The sequence below is a fragment of the Miniopterus natalensis genome, chromosome 3 (genome assembly GCF_054644295.1).
Source record: "Miniopterus natalensis isolate mMinNat1 chromosome 3, mMinNat1.hap1, whole genome shotgun sequence".
Taxonomy (NCBI): Eukaryota; Metazoa; Chordata; class Mammalia; order Chiroptera; family Miniopteridae; genus Miniopterus; species Miniopterus natalensis.
The window spans coordinates 35,389,593-35,408,313 of NC_142083.1; the positions used below are offsets into that span (position 1 = coordinate 35,389,593).

Genomic DNA, 18,721 nt, shown 5'->3' on the forward strand with positions numbered 1-18,721 from the left:
CGTATAAGCCTACTTCATTATTATTTACTGCATGGATTTTTATAGCATCAATGTAGTATTATAACTTATTTAGTTCTCTGTTGGGCATTTTATGTTGTCTTAAAAATTTTACTCATACAAATAATATTATAGAGGACATCCTTGAGTATCTTCTCCAACTTTAAGAATTTTTCTGTAGGTTGTTCATGTAATTTATAACCATTTCTTTTATTTTCAGTGAAAAAAGTTGCCAGTGAAGAAGTGAATGATAATCCAGATGAGTCTATGAGTGCTAAAATTTCAGACACAGAAGAATCTCAAAACGATGTTCAGACAGTTCAAGAAGAGCTGCAGCCTTTGACTTTATCAGGACAGGATTCAGAACAGATTGCATTAGAACCAGACCTAAATCAAAAGAAACGGAGAAGGAAAAATCAAGATGAAGCTGGTAAACAAGAAATAAAAAATCTTTCAGGAAGTGCCACTGTGCAGCCAGGCCCTTCAGAAGGAGAAAAACAGAAAAGTAAGTTTCTTACATATTTTAATAGCCCCTGCATTATTTAAGGACATACTGTACAATAATATGGTGTGTAACTTAAATGCCTTTATCCTGGATAGTAGTAATTAATAATGCTTATTAATTGGTTTTTTATTTATATACTGTGTTAAACACTTTTATTTTTAATTTAGTAGGAAAAAAGTTGTAAAACAAAACCCAAAAACAAAGCTAAATGGGGAGATTTTTCTCTCAAGTTTGCCTCTAAGAAGTATTATCTCCTATGTACTCACATTAACAATGATAAGTCCAGTGCATATACTGCAGGCCCTTGAATAATGTGGTTTCATTCAACATCATTTTTTTACATCTTCATGAGATGCCTTAGGAACTTAACTTTTGTTTATATCAGTTAGCCTCTGGTAAAATTGGTTTTGTTATATGTCATTTTGCCTCAGTTCCAGGAATGTATTGACAAGGTAAAGTGAGGACTTACTCTAGTTAAATGTATATTGCTTGTGTTATTTAATAAATCACAGATTTCCATGTTACTTTTTCAGAGCACCTCTGTGAACCCATAATAAGTTGTTTAATTTCTATAAAAGAGCTATTGGAATAACTATTCCTCCCATTTTCATTTTTTAAACTTCTATAGAATGCAGACATATTGACACGAATTGCTAGGGAAGGAGGGCTAAGAGTTAGGGAAGTCTTGTTCTCTTTTCTTAAGAGTCTATAGAATTTAAACTTTATGTAGTTCAGCTTCACCAGTATAATTTTTAAAAAAATATTTTTTAATTGATTTTATAGAGAGAGGGGAAGGGGGAGGGGGAGAGACAGAGAAACATTGATTGTCTGCCTCCTGAATGCCCCCTACTGAGAATCGAGCCTGACACCTGGGCATGTACCCTGACTGGGAATCAAGCTGGGAACCTTTTGATGCTCAACCAACTGAACCCTATTGGCCAGGGTACCAATATGATTTTAATAAATGAGTCCTTGCAGGTAGCATAGTATGATTTATATGGATTAGCATATTGTGCTCTTTTGTGGCTAACTATTAAAGATATTACATGTAAAGCAGAATAGCTCAGTGATTAAGCAAGCAGTGGGACTTTAGAAATCAGGCAGACCTTAGTTTAAAGTCCAGCTCTTGTATTTGCTAAGTGTGACCTTGGGTGAGTCACTTAAGGTCTTTGAACTCAGATCCTTTTTCTCTGTGATGGGTTAGTATTAATACCTTTCAGTAGGGTTGTTTTGCATATTAAGAGATTTATCTGATGGACTTACACTTTCTGTTATTTAGTAAGTACTGAAATGATAGCTGTTACTGTGTTACAATGATGATACTTCTGAAGGAACAGAAGAGCCAAATCCACTTTGTTTCCTAACTAGACATATTTAACCACTTAAAATTTAAGCAGGATAAAAAGAGGATGCTACAAACTGCCCAAGAAATTTGTGCAGATCCTCACAACAGAAACAGTTATAAGTTGATTGATTTTTCATTAATGCTCTAAAAATATATCTGTCTCGTGCAGATAAGAACTTGAATGGATTAATGATTTATAGGAAGAGAGTGTTATATGTAAATTCCTTTGAGCTTTAAAATATAGATGTTTTTGCTTTCAGTTTTTGGAATAGCATGCATTTTGCATTTTGTGTTTATAGATAAATGTCAGTCTTTAAGTCCCGAGAGAAAAGGAGATGAAAGCAATAAGGAGCAGAAGCTTTCCCTTGTACAAACCGTCGGTGAAGTTGAGGATTTTTCCTCCAGTGACAGAGTTGTGAGAAAAACGGACCCTCTTCCTTCATTGAGGTATTTCATATCTCTTTCCTGACTGCCTACGTTTTCTGTCAGTTACTGAGAGAGGAGTATGAAGTCTCCGACTGTAATTGTGATTTGGCCTGTTTCTTTTTCCTTTCTTTTGTTTTTATGTATTTTCAGGCTCTGTTATTAGGTACATACATATCTTGAATTGTTGTCTATTTGTGGTGAAATCTGCCTTTTATCATTTGTATCATATCATTCTGATATTGCCATTTGTTCTGATGCATACTTTGCCACCACAGCTTTCTTATGATAGATAGTATTTGCATGGGTTTATCATGTTCTATAAAAATTTTCTCTTTATTTTTGTTTTTTAGCAGTTTGAATATGATGTATCCTGCTGAGTTTTTTTTGTATTTGTTTTTTAAATTGTGGTAAGAAAGCATGTAACATGACATCTCTCCTAACAAATTTTTAAGTGTATATAGTATGTTACCTATAAGCACAGTGTTGTAGAGTAGAGCTCTATAATGTTTTCACATTGCATGACTGAAATTCCATCTGTTGAACAGCAGCTCCGTATTTCCTTCTTACTGTTAGCCCCCTGGCAACCTCCGTTCTACTTTATGTTTCTATGAGTTTGATTACTTTAGATACCTTATATTATTTGTCCCTCTCTGACTAGCTTATTTCACCTAGCATAAGGTTTTTTGTGTGTGTTTTTTTTTAATAAACTTGAATAGCCACAGTAATCTCTCTTTTTTTGTTGTTTTTTATGTGTCTTTATTGACATACAGGCCAGGGCTATTTTTGAATTTTTATGAGTTTATTTGAGCCAAAATGACATATCTTCTGAGGAGCAAGATCTGAAATGCTCTCATAAAATTTTAGTGAAAGATAATTTCTAAATATTACTATGATTTTACACACACATTTGATTTGTGAATCCCATATTTAAGGGATTTTTCTTTTGTGACTTTTTGAGCACTTTCCCAAGCTTGTTAATTTGTGGCAGCTGCTTTCTTTGAAGGAATAGTTCTTAATAACATGGTGCAAGAGAGATCATAGAAAAGCCAAAATATTTGTTTTAATTTTTCCATAATATGAAGGATTATCATCCATAGTGTTGGTTTGTATAAAGTATTTTTAAAAAACCTTTTAAAGAATTAGTATAAAGTATGCATTACTAAGAATTTCTTTCCCCCTGATGTTTTCATTTCCTTAGTAGTCAACATGATGCCATGTCAGCAGCAACTGAGACTTCAGATTCAAGCACCTCAGATATGCATGCATCAGAAGTTGGAATTAGAGCCTTGTGTGAGGTGAATAATGCTGAGAGTAGTTGTACAGAAGAAAGAATTGTTCAACTAAAAAATATATCACTGTAAGTACTTTACATGGTAGGGTTTCAAATTTTTCAAACTTCTGATAATTTCTTATTTAAGAAATGATAATATTGTTGTTTCCTTTAGGGGTGAGAAGGTAGCTATAGACTATTTAATATGTCTGTGGTTTGAGTGTGACATCAGGGTTTTTAACTTTATATTTCACTATAGAAAGAGCCTCTATCATATGTGATGTATTATAGTGACACGAATTTTAGCAAAGTGGTAACTTACGAAATTCTAAAATAATTTAGAAGCTTAAATGTTTTCTATGAGATTTTACTTTTATTTGGTTTGAGTTAATATTCACGCCTGTTGTCAAAGTAGTGGACTTTGATATTTATGATTTTAAAGAGATGATTATGTTCTTTAGTATATAGATACTGGTTAAATTAATATCTTCACTAAAAATAGAACAAAAGCACCACAGGAATTCCTCTTTGAAGAGATATGTCAAGAATTCAGACTTCATTTTTGTCTCCCCCATAACTCTTCATACGGGCTTAAAAGCTATTCAGTTTATGAATTATTTTCAGTAAAGCAAGGTTATATTAAGAATCAACCTTATTTTTTAAAATAATAATTTAAGTTAGTCTCTGGAATAGGCAATATATTCTTATGGTTCAACTGCCTAGAAGTGTAAAAAGGTATTGAGTGAAATAGCCCTCCAACCATATCCTTATTCACTCTAACAAGCAATCAGTTTTATTTTTTTATATTCTTTCAGAAATTTTTAAAAAAGAGTATATTAAAGCTAATACAGATAGCCCTGGCTGATGTGGCTCAGTGGCTAGAGCGTTGGCCTGAGTACTGGAGGGCCTCGGGTTCAATTCCTGGTCAAAGGCACGCACCTGGGTTGTAGGTTCGACCCCAGGCCCTGGTCAGGGTGAGTGCGGGAGGCAACCAATCGATGTGTCTCTCTCATCTCTCACACTGATGTTTCTTTCTCTCCCTCTCTCCTTCCTTCTCTTTCTCTCTCTCTCCCCATCCCTTCTTCCCTCTATTCTCTAAAAATCATTGGAGAAAATATCCTTGCATGAGGATTTAAAAAAAAAAAAAATGCTAGTACAAATATAATTTTTTACTCTTTTAAAAATTCTAGTTGTATACATACCATTTTATAATTTTTTCCCCTTATATCTTCATATCTTTACATAAAGACCTTATTTGTTTTATAGCTGCATAGTGTTCTTGTATGGAAGAATCACATATTATCAATGCCCTGTTGATGGCTATATAGTTTGTTTTTACAAACAATGCTTATAATTTTACATCTCCATTCATTCATCTATATGCAAGTATATTTGTAGGGTAGGTTTCTAAAAATGAAAATGCTTGCTCCATGGATATATATGTGTGTACATTTAGGATTTTCATAGATAGTGTCAAAATGCTTTCCATAGGAGTTAGGCTAGTTTATATTCCCACCAACAATGTTAGAAAGCATCTGTCTTCCTTACCAACTAATAACATTGTTATTAAACTTGGATTTTTGCTGGTCTTGATAGATTGTAAAATAACACGTCAGTATAGTTTTCCACCCCATTCCTTCTTTTTTGGCAGGGGTATGTAATTCTTTTTTGAATATTCTTCAGTTTTTTATTTTAACATTTTCTAACCTAAATAAAAGTCAAATAAAAGTCAAAGGAATAGAACAGTGAATATCTATATATAATTCCTGGTAGTTCTCTGATTTTTTTTGTTTTTAAGATTTTTTTTATTGACTTTTAAAGAGAGAGGAAGGTAGAGGGAGAGAGAGAGAGAAGCATTGATGTGAGAACGAAACATTGATTGGCTGCCTCCTGCACGCCCCTACCGACCATTGAGCCCACAAAACCCAGGCATGTGCCCTGACCAGGAATCAAATCAGCAACCTTTTTAATGTCTTGTCACATTTGTGCTCGCTCATGTAGTCTCTCTCTGTCTACTTTAATATGTACTTTTCTTAAAATATTTATTTATTGATTTTATAGAGAGAGAAATATTGATTTGTTGCTCCACTTACTTATGTATTCATTGGTTGCTTCTTGTATGTGTCCTGACCAGAGATTGATCCTGCAGCCTTGATGTATCAGGATGATGCTCTAACCAATTGAGCTACCCAGCAGGGCAATATGTACTTTCGTTATTGGGAGTGAAGTCGAGCATCTCTTCATATTTAAACCTATTTTTATTTTTTAAGTTGTACATATTCTTTGTCCAATTTTTTAATGAGTTATTGATGATATTTTTTGTAGGAATTCTTTATATTTTAAGGAGGTAAGCTTTGTGGTGTGAGTTGTAAAATATGCTTTCTTGGTTTGTAATTTGTCTTCTGATCTGGCCATGTTTGAGCAATGTAAAATTTTAAATTTTTATGTTGTTAATTTTCTCAGTTTTTTCTTTTATGGCTCCTGAACTTTTAATCAAATTTTAGGTCTTATCCTACCTCAAGATTATAAAATAATACTTATCCATGTTTTCTTAATGGTTTCATTTAAATCGTTGATCCATTAGGAATATATCTGAGTACAGTGCAAGGAGTGAAGCTAATTTTATTTTATTCCCCATTCTTACCAGTTTTTCCACCATTATTTAATACTTTTAAGAATATTATTATTTTGTATTTCATCTTATCTTCACTGTTTTGAAATGCTAACTTTATTATATACTAAAATCGTGTGTTTTGAGGTCATCTCAGCTTTCTTTTCTGTCTCATTTATCTTTTTCTTTCTATGTCAGTACCACAGTGTTTTAATTATTGATGCGAACTACTACGTTTTTAACGTCTGCTGGAACAAGTTAGTTATTACCTCATTGCTCTTCTTTTTCAGTTTTCTTTGCTACTCTTATCGTAAGTAAGCTTAAAGGAGTTTTTTTTTGGCTCTGAGTGGATTGTTAAAGAATTTCATTTAGTATGCCTCAATGATAGTGCAATTTAAATAATTTTTTTTTTTTTAGGGAAACTGATCAAACAGAAAATGTTAAACCGATGGTGAGAGGACGACTCCAGAGACCTAAACCTAATTTATCAAGGGCTGTTGGGAAGAAATCAGTTCTTCCACAAGGTAAAAGAGATGGAGAGAGTAAGAGTTTACATCCAGAAACTTCAGTTGATAAGGTATGAAGTTAGAGACTTTATGGATATTAAAATTATAAAAAAAGTTTTCTGAATAGTTGGAAGTAAAGATGTTTAGTTGTAGTTACAAAGTAATGTTGCTCATACTAAAACAAAGATACAAGAACTTACATATTAACATTAAATGTCTTATTAGTCTTCTGCTTGTGCTTTTTTTTTTTTGAACAATTTACCTATTAATATTAAATTTGTCTTACTAGGCTTCTGCTTTATTTTATTTTAATTCAATTTTTAAAAGCTATATATGTTTATATTGATTTTTAGAGAGAGGGGAAGGGAGAGGGAGAGAGAGAGAGAAACATTGATGTGAGAGAAACATCGATGTGAGAGAGAAACATCAATCTGTTGCCTCCTGAATGCACTCCTACCAGGGATCAAACCCACACCATGGGCATGTGCTGTGATCAGGAATTGAACCGGGACCTTTCAGTGCTTGGGATGACACTCAAGCAACTAAGCCACACTGGCCAGGACTTACGCATTTTCTTTAGAACCGAGGACAAATTTCAAACATCTTCAGTACGGTAATGACAAGTCTGACTCATATAAAATATTTATTCTAAATATTTTTTAAACCAGCCATACATAAAATTATATCTACAACCCTTTCATCTAAACACAGTTACATTACTCTGTTTTTCCTTTATAAAATTTGACTCTTTTTATATATGTAAACATTTCTGTAGTTTTTAATTATAACATAAAATTTAAAACTTTTTTCTCTGAAATTATTCATTTATACTTTCTTGGGATTGATTGATCCTTTTAAATAGTTGCATCGGGTTAACTTATCAATTTACTAACCATTTTCCTAGTTGTAGACGTTTAGGTTATTTCCATTTTTAAAAAACTTTTGAAATAAAAGCAAACAATTTTGTAAATAGGACTTTCTTAAGGATAAGACAAAGGATAAATTTCCAGAGGTGGTTAGATTAATGGGGCAAAGTATTTTCAATATTTTTATAGGTCTTGTGCATTGTCAGACTGACAGTCAAAAACATGACTATTTACATTGCTGCAAGTATCAAATGAATGTTCCTGTTTCCTTATATTCCTGCCAGCATTATATTGTTGTATGTTTTTCATTTTTGCTAAAATGTTAGTCTACCTTTTTCCTCTTATCTGAAATATCTTTCTTATCATGCTTTTTAAAATATAGTATATTATAATTATAGAAGATATTTTTAAATTATAGAAAATTGGGGAAATATAGATTCATATAAAAATTAGAACAGCCCTGGCTGGTGTCGCTTAGTTGTATGGAGCCTCTCACATCAATGTTCTCTTTCTCTCCCTCTACCTACTTTCCTCCCTCTCTAAAAATCAATAAAAACACATCCTTGGGTGAGTATTAAAAAAAATATATTAAAACAAAAATTACTTGTAACTTGTAATTTCATTATTCAGATGCAACTAACCTTTTAACATATTAATTCTTCCAGCTTTTCTTTTACAAAATTAACTAGTAGTTTTAATTCAGTTTTTTACCCTTCTTTGGCACTTAACATTTTATAAATATTTTTCCATATCATTAAACATCTTTTGAAAACATGCTTTTTTAATTTGGTGACTTCATAATATTTTATCAATGGGTGTGAAATGAATTTTTTAACCATTTACTCATTATTGAATATTTTGCCTGTTTACAGTGTTTGCTCTTTTGCATAATATTCCAGTGAACATCCTTGTACTTAAATCTTTATCTAAATATTTTAGAATACAGTCTTAGAAATCGTACAGCTGCGTCAGAAAGGATGAATATTTTTAAGGCTCTTGATTCATATTGACAATAGGCTTTCCAGAAAGGATATACTGATTTGTGCTTTTGTCAGTAATGTATGTGATTATACAGGGCTGGGCAAAAGTAGGCTTACAGTTGTGAGTACGTGAAACACAAGTTTATTCTTATATTATTTTTTGTTAATTATTGCATTATTTTCCATACAAACAACTGTAAACCTACTTTTGCCCCACTCTGTATGTTTTATAATACTTAAATTTGTATGTATGGTTTTCAAAACTCTTCTAATTAGAAGTACAAAAGAAATTTTGTTGTTGTAATTTCCCTTTATTTATTGCAAAGTTTGAACTTTTTGAAGTTAAGTAGACTAAATGTAAAACATTGAATTCATAGACTCACATGGAGCAGGATAAAATGAATTCACTCAACATTTCTGGATTGGAGAATACAGAGAGCGAGAGCTCAACAGCTGGTACTGTGTCTGAGTAAGTATTTAGGAAGTAAAATAAAAATGGCAGCTCTTAGGAATGATTGCAGTAACTTGTTTTCTGCTTGATACTGTCTGAAGTTTATTTTCAGCTATGTACTTTAAGTCCATTTTCAGCAGTAGGTGTTAAAATATTTTAATAATGCCCTTTATGTTTAATACATATTGTAGAAATAAATTGTGATATGGATTCATTGAGTTAGCAATTTCATTTTCCCTCAATTTATTAACAGGATTATTAACAAAGTCTTGTTAGATAAGTTAATGGGTAAGATATGTATTTCTGGGTAATTTTGCTTATAGCGAGGGGTTTCAAAAGGGAATATTTAACTTTCAGCGGCGGTCTCAAATAGGCATTGCGCCAGCCTGAATCTGAACCAGTGGATTATGAACTGTACGTTTATATTATAATCTATTTCCAGTTCCCTGGAGGTGTGCATTACACAATATTATACTTAGTGAGGAATTGTATTACATGCTTGTCAGGTGTAGAGTTTCTAATTTTGTGATGAAAATTTGATTTAAAAATGCTTTTTATACTCAGGCTTCCAGGATTATGTCTTGAGTTTCAAAGATTCAAAGTGTAAAAGTATGAATATCTTTGAAGAACATTCTTGAGGATACTTGTGAAGTCTTTTATATTATAAATTGTTTATTCATATCAGAGAAGGGAATACTGAAAACAAGCAAGTATGTGACTTCAGAATAACTAGATTTTATTTCTTTGTAATTGTTTTAGCTTGAGTGAAAAAATGAATCTGCAGAAAGATGATCAACAGAAGGCTTTCAGACCTGCACGACTAACGAGGGGCAGATTGCAAAGGCCAAAGCCAAACATAGGTAAAGCTGCTGAGAGAAAAGAAATCCTGGCATCCCAGGAAGAGATTGGGGCCAATATAGAAAAGAATGAAAATGAATCCTGTATTGATATAGATGTAAGTACTTTGATTCCTCCCAGTTTTTTTGTTAAACAAATACATAAGCCTCCTTTCACTGCCTCCCCTCCCTGTTTTTAAACAGGAATGCCATAAAATTGTATGCATTGTTCATTAAATATAAAAGGCAAAATCTCATAACCAGCCACTTTGCTAATTGTAAAGCCATGTAACTCTCAGCCCTCTGGATTTTGAGCATTTATGTGATGGATCATTGGCTTTCACCTTACTTCATATTTGGACTTGCTTTTCCTCATTACTCTGCAGATTTTGAATTAAACTTCCTTTTTGAAAATATAGCTAGATACGTGAATTTAAAGAAAAATTTTTTTATGTCTTTATTGATTTCAGAGAGTAAGGGAAGGGAGAGAGAAGGAGAGAAACATCAATGATGAGAGTCATTGATTGGCTGCCTCCTACAGGCCCCCTACTGGGGATTGAACCCACATCCCGGGCATGTGCCGTGACCAGGAATCTAATCTCCATCTCCTGGATCCTAGGTTGATGCTCAACTGCTGAGCCATGCCCGGCCAGGCTAAATATGTGAATTTTAACGCTGGCTTAAACAGAATAAAATCTTAAAAACTCCCTACTAAAATATAATTCTAAGAACAAAGGTTATGGATTTTAGATTATTTACATAATAACTGGTCTTTGTGATAAGGGTAACAGTTGGCATAGTTTGAGATTTGAATTTCTTGTTATAATTCCCAAGATCTATAATGTGATTATAAGAAAACAGATTCAGAAAGATAGACCCCAGGATATAATTCTTACAGATGAGACTGAAGCAGTTATTTGCTTTCTGATTGGGAGGAAAATGGGTGTTTGAGATGAGGTAAAAGATATGGCTTATGAAATTTTCTGAAATATCTAAAGAAAAAACCAAAAAGCATCCCTTGAATATCATTTTATAATTTTGAAATATTTACTATTTTCCTTGTTCTCAAATTGGACACAATTTTCAATGAAATCTTTTATAAATGGTTATTTCATTTTGAAACCCAAAACTTTAAAAAAAATGTCTGTGTTTGTTATCAAGACTCCTGAACAAATAGAAAATCAGTCATGTAAAAATTTTGAGTGTGAAGACATCACATCACAATCTGAAGAAAAAGGTACTTCTTTTCAAAATATGCAACCAGATGAGCCCAAGTCTCTTAATGAATGTCTAAGGTAAGCATCATCTTATTGATTATATAATTTTAAAATTTTGTATAAAGTTTTAGAAATTGTTAATTTAAAAAACAAAATATCTTTATTGATTTCAGAGAGAGGAAAGGAGAGGGAGAAAGATAGAAACATCAATGATGAGAGAGTCATTGATCAGCTGCCTCCTGTACGCCCCTGACTGGGGATTGAGCCCGCAACCCGGGCATGTGTCCTGACTGAGAATCGAATTCTGATCTCCTAGATCCTAGGTCGACGCTCAACCGCTGAGCAGCGCCTGGCTAGGCTAGAAATTGTTAATTTAAAAAAAATATATATATATATCTTTATTGATTTCAGAGAGAGGAAAGGAGAGGGAGAGACAGAGATAGAAACATCAATGATGAGAGTCACTGATCGGCTAGCCCGCAACCCGGGCATGTGCCCTGACCGGGAATCGAACCTCGATTGCCTGGATCCTAGGTCGACGCTCCTCAACTGCTGAGCCAAGCCCGGCCGGGCAGAAATTGTTAATTTTTAAAAACAAGCAAATCAGACAGATTTATTTTCTGTATATCAAGTTATGTAATATTTAGAAATATAAACTTCATTTTTCAAGGTAGTTTATGTCATAGCTTTATTTTTCAGTTATGAGTGATTTGAAAAGAGCTACTCATCATAAATCAGACCTTGAGTTAACATGGGTAGGATTACTATTTAACATGCATTTTAAATCAGATGTCTGTGTCCAAAAGTAGAAACGTTTCTTATTTTGTTAGTATTTGGTTCTTTGGGATTAGATTGATCACATATTGCCTTTACTTAAGGTTAACATAAATTTTATGTAAAAACCCATACTTATCACAGCCAAAGCTCTTTGTATATGTTATTTTGCCTCTGGAGGGCACCAAACCAGAGTGATGAAATTATTAATATACTTTAATTTTTTTCCTTTTGGAAATATTTAATGTGCAAAAAGCAGTGAGAACAGAATGACGAACTTCCATGTACTTACTCTCTAATTTCAACAATTATTAATATTTTTCCAATCTTTACATTTAAAGTCTGGCCTATTCTATACTCTTACAGCTATGTTAACCTATTTACTACCTAACCTGAGAATGGAAGCTCGGTTTCCTGATCTTCATTAGAAGACAGAAAACTTCCTTTATTCTTCGCTTCTTCCTCTACTCTTTTGCTTATTTCCCTCCCTATACCGCCTTCTGCCACCCCCAAACTACTGTACGCTCTGCCACAGAACCTCTGGGTAGAATCCTGTACAACAACATGACTTGTTTACGTATCTTTGATACAGGTAACAATTACAGATTTCTGACAGTTTGGGTTTTTTGATTATATTTTTTTCTGCTTAAACCAGACTGTTTTGTTTTTTTTTTCCTTCTTTAAGTCCTCACTAGAGGACATGCTTTTATTGATTTTTAGACAGAGAGGAATGGGGGGAGAGAACCATTGATGTGAGAGAGAAACATCAATCAGTTGCCTCCCACACACAGCCCAACTGGGGATCGAGTCCACAGCCTTGCAGTGTATGGGACGATGCCCCAACCAACTGAGCCACACCTTCAAGGGCGAAGCCAGACTTCATTTATTTATTTATTTTCAGGCTCTATTTAATAGTTCATGTGGCCCGGCCGGGCTTGGCTCAGCGGTTGAGCGTCGACCTAGGATCCAGCCGATTGGGGTTCAATTCCCGGTCAGCGCACATGCCTGGGTTGCAGGCTCAATCAATGACTCTCGCATCATTGATGTTTTTATCTCTCTCTCTCCCTCTCCTTTCCTCTCTCTGAAATCAATAAAGATATATTAAAAAAAAAAAACTGTGGCTTGGTAGAAAATTAAATTTTTCTTTTAGCGGTCTTTGGGTTTTAGAACCCTTGTAGATATTGTTTATAATTAACATCCAGCCTAATCTCAACAACTATTTTTTTCAAGGCTGTGTCCTTTTTATTTTTTCATGTGGTCTTTGAATCTCCAACATCCTTAAAAACAATTCTAAGATTCTGTGTTTTATCAAACCATATGCCTCTTTATATCTAATAGGCAGTTCTCCCTTCCCAAACACTTTGAACTGTTCAAGGTACTGTGTAAGAAAGAGAAAATAGAGACAGAGACTTTGAGATGAAGAGTGCATTATAAAGTCTTCTTGATTATATATTAGCAAATATGTCTTTGAAACTTATTTCTCTAGGCTAATTTTGCGTCCTTTGTACTTCATATGATTATCTTATGGAGGTTTATAAATATTTTGTTGATACTTAAACTCTATGTTATAGAAAAACACATGTGGACCATGCAGCACATTTATAGTTTTGTGTGCATTCTTCTACGTTCTCTAGTTGTGATCCTTTTTTTTCTTTGTCTTTTTTCTTAAATTCTGTGATCTTGGAGAGAGTTGTGAACCCATTATATGTTTTAAATTGAGAAATAATCGAGTGCAATTGCGTATCTGATTTCTAATCTCAGGTACTGCCCTTCAGTTAATTACGCAGCTGATGTGAGCTCTGTAAGAGGTCTGTGTTGTTCACCGCTGCATTCCCATTTCCTAGCACCGGCCTTCTTGCCATGTAGTAGGTGCTTAGGAACTATTCGTTGATTGTTCATGAACTCCAAGTAATTTGGTACTGATTATTTATCCATAAAATAAAGCTTATCAAAGCCCCTTGATTACTCAGACAATTTAAGCACATAGAATATAATCATAACATTGTGTATTTGTATCTTAAAATCTGAATTGATATTGAAATAATGAAATTATTAATAAATCTTTTTCTTAAAGCAGTTATATGTTTTAAGACTATGCTAGTGTTTAAAATGTGACTTTATAATGACATTTAATCTTTTCCCATGATAACCAAACCAGGATTGCTAGTGCATGAACCTCGCTAAAAGCTAAACATTTCTGGTTGGAGGTAAAAAGTATCATAAGTCAGAAAATAGAATAAAATCCACCGAGGACTAACTAAATTAAATTTCTTTTATCAGTTGATATTAATTTTACACTGAACATTACCTATTACTAAAATTAATGATAGTTAAAAAAACACCTCAGTTATATAAACAAGTACAATTAAAAAAAAAAAATCTTTATTGATTTCAGAGAGAGGAAAGGAGAGGGAGAGAGAGAGACAGAAACATCAATGATGAGAGAGTCATTGATCAAGCCCGCAACCCGGGCATGTGCCGTGATCAGGAATCGAACCCTGATCTCCTGGATCCCAAGTCAACGCTCAGCTGCTGAGGCACGCCTGGCCGGGCAACAAGTACAATTTGAAAAGCAGTCTTGTCCTAAGAACCTGCCTTGAATTATCAAAAATTGCATTAAACAGATGTTTCAATAAAGAAAGATAGGTTAGGACCTAGACAAGTTCAAACAAGCACTAACATAGCTTTAAACCTTTTTAAAATACTGTTATATACACTAGTTCAGACTAACATTGGTGAATAAATCTAGTGTTTCATTTGTTCTAGCTTTTGTCAAGAGATTGATGACCTTTCTTAACCAGTTACTAAGAACTCTTGTTTTCATTCATATATTTTTACTGGTTTTTACCATCTAGTGCTATAATAAAACACAAACCAAAGTGCTGCTGCTTTTCTGGAGAACAAGGTACTTGTTCTAGATAGTAATTGTTGTATGCCCAGTAACATTCAAGTAACTGCAAAATGTTGTTTATTTAATCCTTCCTTTTATTCCCAATTTGTATTATGAAACCCCAGCTCTTAGGAAATGTCTGTACAGGAAATACCATTTTTAATTGTTTTTAAAAGTGAGAAGGTGTCAACCTGGTTCTTAGTCATAATGCCGTATCTTGTTCAAGTCATGCCTCCATCTAGCTGTTTGAGATGCCAGTCAGGTCTGGCCATGTAAATGAGTTGTTCCTTAACTCTGTGGCAAGGCCCATGCCTGTGTAAAGGATAGTAGGGGCAACGATGCAGGAATAGCAGACACAAATTGGGCTAGCTCCGGTGTAGAGCCTGGAGAGTTTTTCTCAGGCAGTGTTTTCGAAGAATGGTGTGGATCACAGGAAGAAACTGCTCAGGGCCAATTAGCTGCTGCTCTTATTGACCTTGCTGATGAGGTTTTCTTTATATAAGTCTCTGTATAAATAGATATATTTAATTATTTTAAGACTTTGCCATAATTTCAAAAGATGAAATTATTCTCTTTTAATTTAAATTTATTATTTTAAAAAATAAATTCTTTTATTATTTTTATTTTTTTAAATTTATTGCTTTGAGAGAGAGAGAGAGAGAGAGACATAGATTTGTTGTTCCACTTACGCATTCATTGGTTAATTTATGTGCCCTGGCCAGGGCTTGCTTTTAATTTTAAAATTTTACCCAGAGATTCCTAAGGCTTTCTTAATTTTTTTTTTTTAATCAAATTTGAGAGTTCCTGGTGTTTTAGTAGTGAGTTCTCAACCATCCTCTCTTCAACTGATAGTCTGGTTTAAAATTTGTCTATTCTTTTTATAGTATTCAAGAGGATATTGAAGTAAATATACTCAAACAAGTTCCAGTTCTAAAGAATCGATTTCAGAAGCCAAAACCAAATATAAGAAGAACTGGAAGAAGAGACATTTTCTCAAAGGAAGAGGTACCAGAGGAGATTGTTGTTCCTGGGAGAAAGACAGCAGCAAGGCTAGAAACCTCACCAAGGGAGAAGGTACCAGTGGAGGCTAACACTACTAAGGAAATGGAATCAGAGTTAGAAGAAACTGGAAGTAGAGACATCTCTCCCAGGGACAAGGTACCAGAAATGATTGACATCCCTGTGGACATGGAGACAGATTTGAAAGAAACTGGAAGAGAGATTTCTCCAAGGGAGAAGATTCCAGAGGTGACTGGTGCCACTGAGGAAAGAGAGACAGATTTGGAAGAAACTGAAAGAAGTGAAATATTCTTAAAGGAAAATGCCCTAGAGGAGGTCAACACTGTAGGAGAAATGGAGACAGGTTTGAAAGAAACTGGGAGGGATATTTCTCCAAGTGAGAAAATACCAGAGGTGACTAATGCCACTGAGGAAATAGAGACAGAGTTGGAAGGAACCAGGAGAAGAGAAGTTTTCACACAAGAAAAGGCCCCAGAGGTCAAAACTGTAGGTGAAGTGGAGACAGGCTTGAAAGAACCTGGAAGAGAGATTTCCCCAAGGGAAGAGATGCCAGAGGTGACTGGTGCCACTGAGGAAATGGAGACAGAGTCGGAAGGAACCAGAAGACGAGAACTCTCCACACAAGACAATGCCCCAGAGCAGGTCAACACTGTAGGGGAAGTGGAGACAGGCTTGAAAGAAACTGGGAGGGAGATTTCTCCAAGGGAGATGGTACCAGAGGTGACTAATGCCACGGAGGAAAGAGAGACAGAGTCGGAAGAAACCAGGAGAAGAGAAATATCCACACAAGAAAAGGCCGCAGAGGTCCAAACTATAGGTGAAGTGGAGACAGATTTGAAAGAAACTGAAAAAGAAACTTTCTCAAGAGAAAGGGTACTAGAGAGGATCAGTGCCACAGGGGAAAGGGAGAATTTGAAAGAAACTAGAAAAAGAGACATTTCCCTGATGGAAAAGACATCAGGAAAGATGGCTGCTATTAATGTAACAGAGGCAGATTTGAAAGAAACTGGAAGAAAAATATCCTTGGGGAAAAGTGGATCAGAAGAGATCGGTGCTGCGGAAGAAATGGTGGCAGATTTGAAAAAAACTGGAAAAATAGATATTTCTTTAAGGGAAAATGAACCAGAGGAGACTGGGACCTCAAAACAAACAGAGACAGATTTATTGCAGAGCAGAAGTGCTGACTGCAGTGCTGTGCCTTCACTAAATATCAAAGTATGTATGTTTCTGCCTTTAAACATTTTTTTAAAATGCTCTTTCAGAGAAACATTATCAAAATAATTCCATGATTATTGAGTCCAACAATGTTTAAAATCTCTAAAGCAAAACTATCAAAAATTGTAAGACAATCAGGAAAGTGAACACTAATGGATATTTGATGATATTAAAGAATTTGTTAATTTTTCTCTGTATGATAATATTATTGAGGCTATGTTCAAAATGGAGTTATTTTAGAAACACAGTAAAATATTACAGATTTAAATAAATCTCGAAAGCCTAAAGACTTTCTTAGTCCTAAATTCTATGTTTTGGGACCTTGAAGAACTATATATTCTGTTTTTAAAAAAATTAAAAATTCTTTTTAATTGTGGAAAAGTCACTTTTTTTTTTTTAAACGTATCTTCATTGATTTCAGCGAGAGGAAGGGAGAGGGAGGGAGAGAGAGAGAGATAGAAACATCAATGATGAGAGAGTCATTGACCTGCACGTTCCCTACTGGGGATCAAACCTGCAACCCGGGCATGTGCCCTGACCAGGAATCAAACCATGACTTCCTGGATCATAATGGGTTGATGCTCAACTGCTGAGCCACGCCGGCCTCGTGAAGTTACTATTCTTAATGTGAGTTTGAAGTTACTCTTTTAGATAAAAGGAATAAATGAAATTGGATTAAATTTGTGTTAACTAGTGTGAACATACATTGGAATTATTTCTTTTGACTCTAAATGTATCAGTTTTTCTCTATTTTTCCTTCCCCACCCCACTTTATTCTACTTTTAAAAGTTCTTTCCATTAGAAGTTTTCAGTTATTTGAAGTTCATCCTATTCTAACATTTTCGAGGACTTTTTTTTTTTTTTGACTGGCTTGGAAAAATCATAATATGCAGTATAAAAGGAAGAGTTAACTGAATTTTATGTTTTAACATTTGTAAATTTTATTTAAAAATTAAAAAAAAACAGCCCGGACAGACGTGGCTCAGCGGTTGAGCATTGACCTGGGATCCAGGCGATTGGGGTTTGATTCCCTGTCAGGGCACATGCCCTGGTTGCGGGCTCGATCAATGACTCTCTCATCATTGATGTTTCTGTCTCTCTCTCTCCCTCTCCTTTCCGCTCTCTGAAATCAATAAAGATATATTTAAAATAAATAAATAAAATAAAATGTTAAAAGGAGAGCAACACATTTAAAAAAAACCAAAAAATTAAAAAAAACAAACTTCTGGATTTTTAAAGAAAAATGTTTAGAATATAGTAGGCTTTTGTTTGAAATGCTTAAGGAGTCTTGTATATGTACTGATTTACTGTGACTATTCTTCCAGAACGTTAGCAGTGATGTCCTATCTGTGGTGCATACATCTATAGAAGAAAAAAATTCTGAAAAGGAAGTGTCAAGTCAATTGAGTCATTGGAAGACTTCTTTGCAGACTTCTGAACTTGGTAAAACAGAAGACCAGGGGCCACGATCTGCAGATGTTCCAGAGCAGTTTTCAGATACTAATTTAAGGTACAAGTATTTAGATCTCTGTGCTTTTAAAGAAAAAGCATATAAAGTTATATTTGCAGATTATGTTAAATTAAGTGAATTTCAAGACATAATCTATAGCATAGTGTTACTGATTTTAAGCTAGTTTGGGAAAGACTGGGAGAGAGGATTGAGGATATTCTGACGGTTGATTGTAAGAAATACTAACATACAGAATTGCGTGTAAACACATACTCCTAAGTCAGTATGGGTGTGACAAACCTGTATGTTCTTTGTTGCAAAGAAAATATAATTCCTAGACTTACACCTGTCTGGATTGTGCC

General features: G+C 34.2%; 1 protein-coding gene across 5 annotated transcripts in view; it reads left to right on the forward strand.

The window, feature by feature from the left end:
* BDP1 (BDP1 general transcription factor IIIB subunit) overlaps positions 1 to 18,721 on the forward strand; it is an 80,473-nt gene that overhangs the window by 22,560 nt on the left and 39,192 nt on the right. For all 5 annotated transcript variants that reach the window (XR_015714252.1, XM_016213892.2, XM_016213894.2 and 2 more), the window contains exons 10-18: positions 218 to 502; positions 2,147 to 2,294; positions 3,472 to 3,630; positions 6,572 to 6,731; positions 8,884 to 8,975; positions 9,717 to 9,912; positions 10,955 to 11,088; positions 15,559 to 16,909; positions 18,235 to 18,419. Coding sequence is in view for 4 of the 5 variants with exons in the window: in XM_016213892.2 (XP_016069378.2) it covers positions 218 to 502; positions 2,147 to 2,294; positions 3,472 to 3,630; positions 6,572 to 6,731; positions 8,884 to 8,975; positions 9,717 to 9,912; positions 10,955 to 11,088; positions 15,559 to 16,909; positions 18,235 to 18,419 (2,710 nt within the window). In the remaining variant the exon portion in view is untranslated. The remainder of the gene's footprint in view (positions 1 to 217; positions 503 to 2,146; positions 2,295 to 3,471; positions 3,631 to 6,571; positions 6,732 to 8,883; positions 8,976 to 9,716; positions 9,913 to 10,954; positions 11,089 to 15,558; positions 16,910 to 18,234; positions 18,420 to 18,721) is intronic.